Below are 12,660 nucleotides of genomic sequence, written 5' to 3'. Positions count from 1 at the left end.
TGTCAGTCTGAATGTTTACTCATAACATTTCCTTTCAGTCTTACTTTCCTGGCTGACTCAGAGCTGAAACTGAGCTGATTGAGCTGCACAGCAAGAAGTGCTGAAGGAAAAAAAGTGCCCAAAGAACAAAAGCCAATTCTCCACACTAGCTGACCCAATTAGAGCAGTGGGTTGCATCAGATTCTCCACTGACTCACTGTCCACTCTCAGCCTCAGAGTCTCGTTAAAGCCGGACTGCCGAATATAGTAATTTTATTTACTATCTAAAACTACTAATGACCTACGTGTGTCTTGTAATGTCAGTGGTTAATCTTGAAAATGATGTTTCCTTTGGGGACTATTTTACACCCTGCATGTATCTCTCCACCATGAATGGATTTAAAAAATATATTTTAAGCCCAGATTTTCTCAAAATTATTGTAAAAGAATGTTTCAGGCATCAGGCAACTTGTTCATAACCATTTCATGTAGTAACTTTCTGTGAGGGAGCTTTTAGAGGTGGACGTCTGGTTCCTATCACCACCACTGTGAACAGTTCTGACTCGGTAAGTTTCTCTAGAACAGAGCGTTTCACACCAAACCACTCTGAATGATTTGATTATGCAAATTTTTTTGACAGATTGGTGGAATTTTGCTTTAAAGCATATCTAATAACCTAATATGCAAATGATTTGTCAAGACCCACTTAAGTTTAGACGTTATATAAAATGGGCTATAATATATATTCATTATGTTCTGCTGTGATGAATCCATGGGTACGGAAACACCTACATAGTTATACACAATATTTAGGTGTTACAATTATAACCTTTATTGTTATTATTTAAAAGCTTCCCGATGTATATTGTGAGCGTGCACTGTTGCGAGTCACCCTGTAAAGACTGAAATAGTTGTTTACAAGTCAGAGGTGTCGAGTCAGGAGTTTTTCACATCACATCATGCATCTTTATTTAAGCAGTATAACACGAGAGGGAGTGTGTTATCGCGAAATAACATCACGGCTGTGATTTGGTTGCCGTAGATCATCACAGCCATGATGTCGTTGGTGATAACACCAACCTGGAGTGTTCTTTTGCTTTTATACAACAGTTAAATAAATTAAGTAATAAATTAATAAACTGGGCCGTGAACGCGGCGTTTAATATGTTTTAATGTTCGCAGTTCCTTCACCAAATTATGGTTCCTTAACGAGCAGCTTGTTGCTACGTCAGAGTAACGGACTCTGCTCACTCGCTGCTCAGTCTGCTGTAAGCTTCACCTTTTGAAGTACGGACTGAGCCATAAAACTGCCACAATATCAAGTTTAGCTCAGTTTTGTCATTTTCTGCCAGATCAATATTAATGTTGTTTTGTTCCAGCCAGTCTGTAAAGCATCTTACAGCCCATTTAGTTTGGCGAATGGTGTTGGGTTCATTTCTGGCTGATTCCAGGTTGTTTAGCTGTTCTTCTGTCACAGCTGCCGACTGAAAAGCTGCTCAGTGGTGATGACAGTTTGGGAATTCAGTGTCGTCTCATCTTCAGAGTCTGACCAAATCGGCTGTCGGTCAAATGTGATCTTAAAGGTATCCATTTTCTGTTTATGGCAAAACAAGAAGTAAAAACGTTCAAGTGGCTTGAGCAACCTTCTACAGCTGTCAAAGTCGTTGCTTAGCAACGGCGTCTCAGCGGAGTGATACAGTGTTTGTGAAAAAAACGTGATGTTATGGAGAAATAAGAACGCTTCTCAACCAATTAGCTTGCGTGGCCGGAACTAACTGTTGTATAAGTATTAACGTCGCATGCACAGAATCAAAAAGAAGGTCCGGCTTGATGGTTCGGTCTCAAATTATCTCAAAATCAACATCATACTGATGTAGATATGATGATGATAGCAGATAATTCACTCACATCCTCAGAAGACGCGTCCTTCACCAAGTTTAGACTGAGTTCTCTTTGAATTCTCTTTCAATTATCAAATTCACCCACTCAGGGAAGGGGGCCGAAGCACAACCCATGGTACAAAGTGTTCGTCTGCAAACTGCATGCAATTACACATTTCCACCAGAGAGGTCTCCAAATCCCCAAATGTTTAGCTTTAAATACGTTTTCTGTAAAAAGGCTTGTAGTGATGAGGCTCATGACTACAGATGCATCTTAATACTTCAGTCCGGGATGCATTTCACTTAAAGCTGGAGACTGACCCATACTGATCACATCAACACTTATTTAGATGTAGTACTATGACTTGGTAACAGTTTTCTAATGGTAGGCTGTTGAAGAAGCGCAAGCTCAGAGCTTATATGTGTGCTATAGTTAGACTTTGAGTTATATAACATTTGTAAACACTCTTGTCCCTCCAGAACAAATACTGAAGGACATGACTTTTCATGCACACTCAAACTACCGAGATATATTACTGTACAGTTATTCCCACAACATGACAAATTCATCTGACTGCCTGTACTAACTAAGCTTGGCTCTCCCATCAGATTCCCATTTTCATAATTTCTGCGCAGTTTAATTGTAAAGAAGTAAACAGAGTCATTCAGAGTGGTTTGGTTTGAAACGCTCCGTTCTACAGAAACTTACAGAGTCAGAGTTGTTCACAGAGGTGGTGATAGGAACCAGACGTCCACCTCTAAAAGCTCCCTTACAGACAGCTATCACACAAAATGGCTACAAATAGACTCCCTGATGCCTGAGACACTGTTTTACAATAGTTTCATTAGATTTTGGCCTAAAATTTCTCTGTTAAAAATCATTTATTTGGTGGAGGGATACACACAGGGCATTATAAGTCAAAATAGTCCCCAAAGAAAACCTAGAATTTCAGATTTTTCACTATTTTCCATCATCAATATTCCATATAAACTCAGAAGACTCGTGTAGGTTCACTGGTGGTTTTAGAGAGTAAATAAAATGTCTATATCTGTGTTGTAGTCATGGCGACCCCTGGTTCCCATCACCACCACTGTAAAGAAATCTGAACCGTTTCACACCAAACCACTCTGAAAGACTTTGTTTACATCTCACACACTAAATTATGCAGAAATTTTGAATTAAAATAGAACTAAAAAATACCATGCTGTGAAGTGTAAGGGGTGTATAGAGTCAATGGGACTTAAACGAATGTAATTATAATGGATAATGTGGTAAAGTGATGTTCCCTAACTAAAGTGACAGGGTAATGTTATTTAGGCTTATATATTTCTGTCAAAAAAAAATTGCACTTAAGCGTTGCCACATTGTAGTAGCTTTATGAATTTAATATTTGCTTAATATTTCATTTGGATGCCGTATTCTGCACTTTACTTACAGTATATTTGTGAGACAGTGTGCATGTGTTGGAGGATTCAAGTGGAAGTTTTTGTCAGCTACTGTATTCTGTAGAGTACACTTGGGGAAGAAGCCCCTGTTTTCTTTCCTGATCAAATGATGGGGACAAATTTTATTTGCTTTATTAGTTTATTTCTGTTTGTAAGCTAAACTCGTACACAGATATGATGGGTTGTGTCTGAAGGCACCCAGTCATGCTGCCTGCTGGGGGTCTTCCGTTTGGCCGTTTTAAGAAGGCTGTATCTTTCGCTGTCTTGCATATCCCATAATCCTCTGTGCCAGTGCAGATACGGTTAGAAAAGAATAGCAGAGAAACACCAGCAATAACACAGTGGACAACGATGCCTTTAAGGCACTGACTTATGAGACAGCGCAGGCAGCAAGGCCTTGAGACAGCTGTCTTCGGTTCCAGACACAGCCATTAGCTTTACAGGAAATGGACACAATTCTTAAGAGAGATTTCTACAGAACTTATAGAGAGGAGAATGATCACTCTGTAATGTCGTCTTTCTCTAACGCTAGAGGGCGCTCCTGAGCAAGTCCCAAAAATGGTTAATATAAAAGAACACATTAATTTCCTGAATACAGCACAAAACAGCATAAAACATTTTAACACCTCTGTTTAACGCTCCCATTCACTGAGAACTCGCTCGCGGGCGCCCTCTGGCGTTTTGCAGTCATGTTTCTGCTATAAAGGAAAAGTTTGGGCTCCTCATGAACCGCCTCTGTGACTTTTCCCCCCATTTCCCCCAGTATAACTTATGTGGAAACCGCATCAAAGTCGTCTAATGTGCAAACGACAAGAAAGCCAGTAAAGCCTGATTGAGATTCTGAACGTCAAGCGCTGCTGTTTTTTTGGTGTTTGTCGCCCTCTGCAGGCTGAAGGGGGAACGGCAGCAGAGTCACCGCCACATATGAATGACGCGCCGTGTCAAGCAACCGGTTGCCGAGCAACCGGTCTGTTTGGAAACGTGAACATGAGAGAAATTTCTGTGGTAAAAATCTAGCTTAGTTACACGATTAGGTGAGTTTTTATTTATTGTTGTTGCAGTAGAGCGTTTGTTTATGAATCTAGACTTAGCTAGAACCCCAGAGCTCAGCTACGTTGCGGAGTTTGTAGACTGAAACACGATGGAGGAGTCGATCAGCGTTATCTGTGCTGCATTCAAGCGCTACTGGATTTATCAATTAGTTATGCGTAACGTTTGAAGTTTCTGAGGAGACCTGTGTAGCTGCAGACATGAAGATCTGAGTTAAATGGTCTCGTCTTGAGCCACATAGGTCTCCTCACTGGAACTTGATCATCAGCATACCATAGAAAATACAATCCAAATTACAAAATTCACAGGACTTTTATTGACGTAGGTTTAAGAGTGAGTACTTTTGTACTTTAAAGGAGAAATCCACTGTTTTGTCAAAAAAGTTGGTATAAATCAGTCATTGAGAGTCATAAACAGAGTCATTCAGAGAGGTTTGGTGTGAAATGGTTGATTGTAGAGGCTCAGATTTCTTTACAGTGGTGGTGATAGGAACCAGGGGTCAGCATGACTACAACTACAAATATAGAAATTTTAATTACTATCCAGAACCACCAGTGAACCTACACGAGTCTTCTGAGTTTTATGTGTAATGTTGATGATGACAAAAATAGTCATAAATCTGAAAAAATAAGTTTTCTTTGGCTTACAATGCAGTGCATACACTCCGCCACCAACTAATGGATTTAATAAAGCATGTTTTAGGTCAAAAACCTTATCATAAAACTACTGTAAAACAGTGTCTCAGGCATCAGGCAGTGAATTCATAACCATGTCATGTAGTAACTTTCTGTGAGGGAGCTTTTAGAGGTGGACGTCTGGTTCCTATCACCACCACTGTGAATAGTTCTGACTCAGTAAGTTTCTCTAGAACGGAGCGTTTCACACCAAACCACTCTGAATGGCTCTCTTTACATCTCAACCACTTAGTTACACAGAAATTGTGAAAATTGGTAACTGATGGCAAGTTTTCTTTGGCTTCACAATGCCCTGCATGTGCTTCTCCACCATGAATAGATGCTAAAAAATACATTTTAGGCCCAAATAGTCTCAAAACTGTCATAAAACAATGATATCATGGCACCATTTCATGTAATAGATTTCTGAGACGGAGCTTTTTAACAAAAACACAGAAAACAGGGAGGAATCCGGTGGAGAACGATGTCACGTTCAGCCAAGTCACGTGGAGAGAAGAGTCGTGGTGGGGGGTCAGCAGGGGTCCTGGTTCCTCCGGTGCCCCTCCAGCAGCCCACGGTGACCTCAGACATCATCGTGGGCCGTCTGACTGAAAGCACCTGGCGGGAGATGGTCGAGCAGGAGGAGGGTGAGGAGGTGGTGGCAGGCCTAATTGATGAGCTGATGGATCATGTGATGGACAGGTGCTTTCAGGTGCACCTGCAGATACAGGTGAGCTACACTTGGCATATACTTGTGATGTATGTACTTCACAAACATAGCCCACTAAATCAACCTTAAACGCAAAGATAAATCCCTAAATCAACCCTAAGTACAAAGATCATTTCCAAGTTTAGCCTAAAACACAAAGATGAGCCACAGAAAAATAAATCTGTAAATCAACCTAAAATATAAAGGCTTAAAAATGGCCTAAAGAGGCCTAAAACACAGAATTAAAACACAAAGATAATTACTAAATTGGTCCAAAACACAAAGATAAATTGGTAAATCACAGTAAAACACAAAGATAAACCAATACATCAGCTTAAAACATGACGATTTATCATTAAATGAATCAATAAATCACTACCACTGCCCAAAACACAAAGATAAATCAGTAAATCGGCTTAAAATATAAAGATATATCACAAATTAAACCTAAAACACAAAGTTAAATCACTAAATCTGCCCAAAACAAAGACAAACCACAAAACTAGCCAAAAAAACACAAAAAATGAATCACCAAATCAGCCTAAAATGCAAAGATAAATCAGTAAATCACTGTAAAACACAAAGATAAATCAACTTAAAACACAAATAAAAATCAATAAATCAGCTTAAAACATGAAGATATCACTAAATAAGCGAATCACACTAAAACAAATCACTACCACTGCCCAAAACACAAAGATAAATCAATAAATCATCTTAAAACAGAAAGATGTGTCGCTAATTCAACCTAACATACTAAAAACAATCAGTTTAAAACACAAAGAAATATAAAAAAGGCAACACAAAACAGTTGAATCAGTAAATCTGCACTAAATCAGCAAAAACACAAAAATGAATCACCAAATAAGCCTAAAATGCAAAGATAATATCAGTAAATCACTGTAAAGCAAAAAGATAAATCAGCTTAAAACACAAATATAAATCAATAGATCAGCTTAAAACATGAAGATATCACTAAATAAGCCAATAACACAAAAACAAATCAATAAATCATCTTAAAACAGAAAAATATATCGCTAATTCAACCTAACATGATAAAAAACAATCAGTATAAAACAAAGTTGAATCACTAAATCTGCCCAAAACAAAGACAGACCACCAAATCAGCCTAAAACACAAAGAGAAAATAATTAATAAGTAAATAATCATAAACCACAAAGATAAATCAATAAATCAGCTTAAAATATAAAGCTATATCACTAATTCAACCTAAAACACATGGTTAAGTCATGAAATCTGTCCAAAACACAAAGTTGAATCACTAAATCTGCCCAAAACACAAAGACAAAGCACTAAATCAGCAAAAATAAATCAGTAAATCACCGTAAAACACAAGATAAATCAATGCATCAGCTTAAAACAGGAAAATATATTACTAAATAAGACAAGCACAATAATAAACCACTACCACTAAACACAAAGACATTTCAATAAATCACCTTAAAACAGGAAGATAAATCACTAATTTAACCTAAAATACAAAAACAAATGACTAAATCAGTGTAAAACATGACAAAATATCAAAAAGGCAGCCCAAAACACAGAAGTTAATCACTACATTAGCCCAAAACACAGAAATTAATCACCAAATCAGCCCAAAACACAGAAATGAATCACCAAATCAGCCCAAAACACAGAAATTAATCACCAAATCAGCCCAAAACACAGAAATTAATCGGTAAATCAGCCCAAAACACAGAAATTAATCACTAAATCAGCCCAAAACACAAAGACAAACCCTAATTCAATACAAAACACAAAGATAAATGACTAAACCAACTGAAGCATCGATCACCTCGTATGCTAGCTCTAATGCTACGCTGTATTAAACATTATCATTAGCATTAAATGCTAAACAGTCCGTATTTTTGTGTGTGTTATGTTGTGATGTCTAAATACTATTTATGTAAAAAAAAATAAAAAAGCAAAAATAGTTAAAAATGCCAGCGTAACCTGTCTAAGTCATCTCTGAGCTATAACATCATTTCTTCAGCTGGTGCCGTTTTGCGTGCGGTGGGCGCGGGAGGCCCTGGCGCAGACGATAGAGTGGAGGTTCCTGGTGAGGGATGAGGGTGAGAATTCGGACAGCGACACCCTGTGGACGGAGGACCCAGAGCCTGAGCCCAGCGCCCCGGATTCCTGGGCGGAGGGGTGTGTTCCCGTGGTGTATTTCAACCAGCAAGTACGCACACCTTTACTGCAGGTAGGACCAGGGCTGGGCGGGATAACAGTGACAAGATATTCTGCGATGTTGAGAAATGATGACAGGATTTCAACATTGTGACGTGTCAAATTTCTCTTCCACGTCTGAACAGACAAACAAACATGTTCTACCAGAGCTCATGAGGAGTCTGGCCACTTCTTATTTCCCCTGTTATAGCAAAAACATGACAAAAAACGCCAGAGGGCGTCCACAAGTCCTCAATGAATGGGAGTGAATGGAACTAAACGGCTAAAACTGAAAAGTTAAAATAGTTTCTAATCGCTGAACCAGAACTTTCCTTTAATTTTAGAAAGTAGAAGGATGAATTTCACTAAAAAAGCAAAGAAAACTCACCTGTATGTTTCCTTTTTTCGACAGCAGGACGCTAACATTACTGCTACTGAGTGCTGACTGGTCAGCATTACTGCTACTGAGCGCTGATTGGTTAGCATTACTGATACTGAGCGCTGACTGGTTAGCATTACTGCTACTGAGTGCTGATTGTTTAGCATTACTGCTACTGAGTGCCGATTGGTTAGCATTACTGCTACTGAGTGCTGATCGGTTAGCATTACTGATACTGAGCGCTGACTGGTTAGCATTACTGCAACTGAGTGCTGATTGATCAGCATTACTGCTACTGAGTGCTGACTGGTCAGCATTACTGCTAGTGAGTGCTGATTGGTTAGCATTACTGCTACTGAGCGCTGACTGGTTAGCATTACTGCTACTGAGTGCTGATTGATCAGCATTACTGCTACTGAGTGCTGACTGGTCAGCATTACTGCTAGTGAGTGCTGATTGGTTAGCATTACTGCTACTGAGCGCTGACTGGTTAGCATTACTGCTACTGAGTGCTGATTGGTTGGCATTACTGCTACTGAGCACTGACTGGTTAGCATTACTGCTACTGAGTGCTGATTGGTTAGCATTACTGCTACTGAGCGCTGACTGGTTAGCATTACTGCTACTGAGTGCTGATTGGTTAGCATTACTGCTGCTGAGTGCTGATCGGTTAGCATTACTGCTACTAAGTGCTGATCGGTTAGCATTACTGGTACTGAGTGCTGATTGGTTAGCATTACTGCTACTGAGTGCTGATTGGTTGGTAAGCAGAGCAGCTCATTGGCTGTTCGTGCTCACTGATGTCATGAATGTACATGAGGTGCCATTTTAAACTCCTGTAACTCGAGTTTAAAAGCTCTTAAAATATAACAGCCATGTTAAAATGTTTTCTGATGTTCAGTGTTCAGGAAATGAATGTATTCTTTTATATTAAAAATGTTTAATGATTTTTGTCAAATGCTCCATCTTAACCCATTAATTTTGGACTCGCTCGGGAGCGCCCCCTAGCCTTTGAGAAACCCAGATGATATTACAGAGTGTTCTCTCTTTCTCTACAAGTTCAAAGGGAAAAATCAGAACCAGGAAAAACAGGCTGCATTTTAGCATCAGTTAGCTGAAACCGAGCCTGTGCTGTGTGGCACATTTGGCCTGCTAACTATGCTAACCAAGATTTCAGCTCTCTGTAACTCCAGTCACTCCTCTTTTCCTCTCTAAGATGTTAGTTTTTGTCATCCACACTTGTTTAAACAGAGCAGCAGTCAGACTGAACATGTGCTGTGCTGTGAGGCTCTGTTTGGGTCTGTAGCTGCTTGCTAAGCTAACATTAAGTAAGCTGATCAGGCTACAGATAAAACACCACAGAACAGGTTTCATTTCTCTTTTCTGTCCCTTTAGTGCCAGTCACTCCACTTCACTCCCTCAGATTTGAATCATCTACACTTGTGTCTGATGTTCTGTGGTGAACAGAGCTGTTATCATGCTAGCTAAGCTAATGCTAACAAGCTCCTCTCTCTCCTTGTTAGCAACATTTAGTGAGGTGGTTTGACATTTATTGAATGAAATCTTAAAAATCGTGCATTATGTTCACTTATTTTATGACCATGTAAGCAAACTCCTCTTTTGATTTGTTGATTTGTTTGAACAATAAAACTCACAGACAAAGCAATATTTTCTAGTCCCTCCTCTGTCTGGATTAAAATAAATGATGTCTTCACAGAAACTCCTGGACCTCAATGTGGAAGAGCCTGAACATCCATCCAACCCCAACACCTCTGGCAGATCCCACTCCCAGAGCAGAGATGGGGCTCATCTGCCAGCCTCAGAACAGCTCCAACCAGCTAAACAAGACTTACGGAACATCAAACCCGCCAGAACCCACAAAGACACCCTAACGTTATCGACCGCCCCAAGCAAAAGCACAGGGGGTCAAAAGAAACAGCAAGCTCAGCTAAAGCCTCTCCGAGCCTCTTTTCCAGCCAACAGATCCCAGAAGCCTTTGCAAGTGTTTCCTCCAGGAGCTGTGAGGCCTTTGCCGGAGAGTGAGGACCAGAATTCAGCAAAAAACGTCATTTCCAAAAAGCACTCGGAGCTTCGGGTCCTGAAACGGCGGCCCGTCAGACCGGCCCAAAAACTGAACTGACCAATCAGAGTGGACCAGGGCTGACATTCACAGGCACTGAAAAGAAAAGCTTATACAGGAGGGAGTTAAAATGATGCTGCATGTCAGAGGAGAGAGAGACTCTTCAGAACTCATAATAATACAATCACCCGGGAATTATGGAACAATAATTAATATTAATATTTATAGATTCTGTAGATCATGATTGTGGGTCAATTTATCTTTCTCATATTTTTTCATAGTAATTAACACAGACCTAAATTTATTATTGATCCCATTCACTTTATTAGAAACTACTATCTTGTAGCTCTGCCAGCAGAATGTAATGGGGTTTCTACCCCACTACCCGCCAAGGTAGTTGTTTCTAATAAAGTGGCCAGTGAGTGGAAGTGTAAGGTTGGCGTTTCTAATAAAGTGGTCAGTTAGTAGAAATACAAGGTGGGTGTTTCTAATAAAGTGGTCAGTCAGTAGAAATACAAGGTGGGTGCTTCTAATAAAGTGGTCAGTTAGTAGAAGTACAAGGTGGGTGTTTCTAATAAAGTGGTCAGTTAGTAGAAATACAAGGTGGGTGTTTTCAATAAATTGGACAGAGATTGTACTGTTACAAGTTTTGCTGGTGCTTTAGTTACAGGTTCTCCACCTGATTATTTCAGTTTAAACTCCTTCTTGCTTTAGAATGTCTGTTTCTCTTGTAAGGTTCTGTTTTGACCACATGGTGTCACTACTGCTTTATTTAGAGCTGAGTTTGAATCTGTGTTTAGAGAAAAAGGAAGGAGCTCAGCCCATTACAAAAGAACATTTTAATTACGTTATATCAGAGGACGGGTTGAATAAGCACATTGTTTGTCATAGCCCTACTAAGCGGAGTGGTGGCAGTGGTCATTAAAGACCTGTCAGTTTTGCGTAATGAAGCCTCTTGCAAGCTGCTGTGCGGCTTGTCCAGATGGTGTTAAAGCAAAAGTCTTCTTCAAAAGGCTACACAGAGGATGGGTGACCCCCTTTTTAACTATACACCCACCAGTATTCATTATGGTTTGGCTGGTTACGTGTAGAATGTGTGAAATGAGAGATGATTTGGGTTTTGGCTTTAGGAGCTGGTCTGGTTAGCATTAATGAGACGTTGGATGAGTAAATGCTAACACTGCATGTCAAAACAGTTCTCATTATAGACTCATTATAGAGAGGAGAGGCATGCAGTGTCAAATTCTGCGTTTTGAAGTTCAGAAGTGACAGTTAATTCACGTATCGCTAAACCTGAGAACGTTTCAGCTCCAGCTCAAGATCAGAATCGACGTTTTTACTCAGTGTTCTTAAAAACATCTCATGGCATGAAATTAAACCGAAAAATCTAATGTCATAACATGTCTGGCATATGATATTTGCTTCTTTAGTTTTGTGCTGGTGCTACAAGGCTAATAAAGCTAACAAGAAGTGGAATCTTCAGGAAAATTCTGGCTTCTGGCTTCTGTTTTCAGCTATGCCAGTCTACTTCATATTCTTAGGTAACAGTGTGTCGTACAGCATCAGAAAAAGCATAAGCAAGTCTATTTGAGATTTTTTTTATAGGAGTTATATTTTACTCTCACCTACCAATGAGCCAAAACATCACAAGCACCTGTCTGATATGTTGTTGGTCTATTGAAACCCAAACGTTAAGAAGAGCCATTTTGTCCTTTCAACAAAAGTCAACCCACCTTGCGAGCCACAACATCTTAAGTCTATTTTACCATCTTGGCTGTAAATGTGTCTCAGTATGTGCTGATGTACTAGTTTAGGCTACAAAATATAATGTAAATGAAAACACAGACTTTCTTTGCTCTGCTTTGAGCTTTAGCTCAGCTATAGCTGCTTTTCTCGCATCTCCAGCAGGAAACCTTTCCTCAAAAGTAGAACAGTTTCTTGTATAATGTCCCGAAACGTTTTTACGAGACTGAAGTCGCTTAATATTCACCGCTGTCTTGTTCGAATTTTCCTGTTCCACCTTAAATGGTGCCTGAGGCGCCAGAATGTAACTTCTGCACCGTTTAAGGTGGAATGGGACAATTCGAACAAGAAGCTGGCGAAAGAGAAACTTCAGCTGTGCAACTTTTTAGTGTTTGACGGTTTCTTGTTGCAGGAAACCAGCTGGAGTGATTATAAACACAAAAAAGTCCATTCGTCTCCAAATTAACAGCTCCAACCCACTAAGGTGCCCAGTGGTATCTGCCACCGAGACATTAGCAGTAGATTCTTTA

The 12,660-nt window shown here is 39.7% G+C and overlaps 1 protein-coding gene across 1 annotated transcript; it reads left to right on the top strand.

Moving 5' to 3' along the window:
• Positions 1 to 4,263: 4,263 nt before the first annotated feature.
• On the top strand, positions 4,264 to 10,447 carry LOC118819765 (uncharacterized protein C2orf81 homolog). The gene is made up of 4 exons (XM_036587669.1): positions 4,264 to 4,339; positions 5,486 to 5,759; positions 7,753 to 7,962; positions 10,025 to 10,447. Exons 2-4 carry the CDS (start codon positions 5,514 to 5,516, stop codon positions 10,445 to 10,447), a joined length of 879 nt encoding a protein of 292 aa, XP_036443562.1. The 5' UTR covers positions 4,264 to 4,339; positions 5,486 to 5,513.
• The last annotated feature ends 2,213 nt before the right edge of the window (positions 10,448 to 12,660 follow it).

Source organism: Colossoma macropomum, unplaced genomic scaffold (genome assembly GCF_904425465.1).
Source record: "Colossoma macropomum unplaced genomic scaffold, Colossoma_macropomum, whole genome shotgun sequence".
NCBI lineage: Eukaryota > Metazoa > Chordata > Actinopteri > Characiformes > Serrasalmidae > Colossoma > Colossoma macropomum.
Note: the sequence above shows the minus strand (reverse complement) of the source record. Positions and strands in the feature narration are given on the sequence as shown.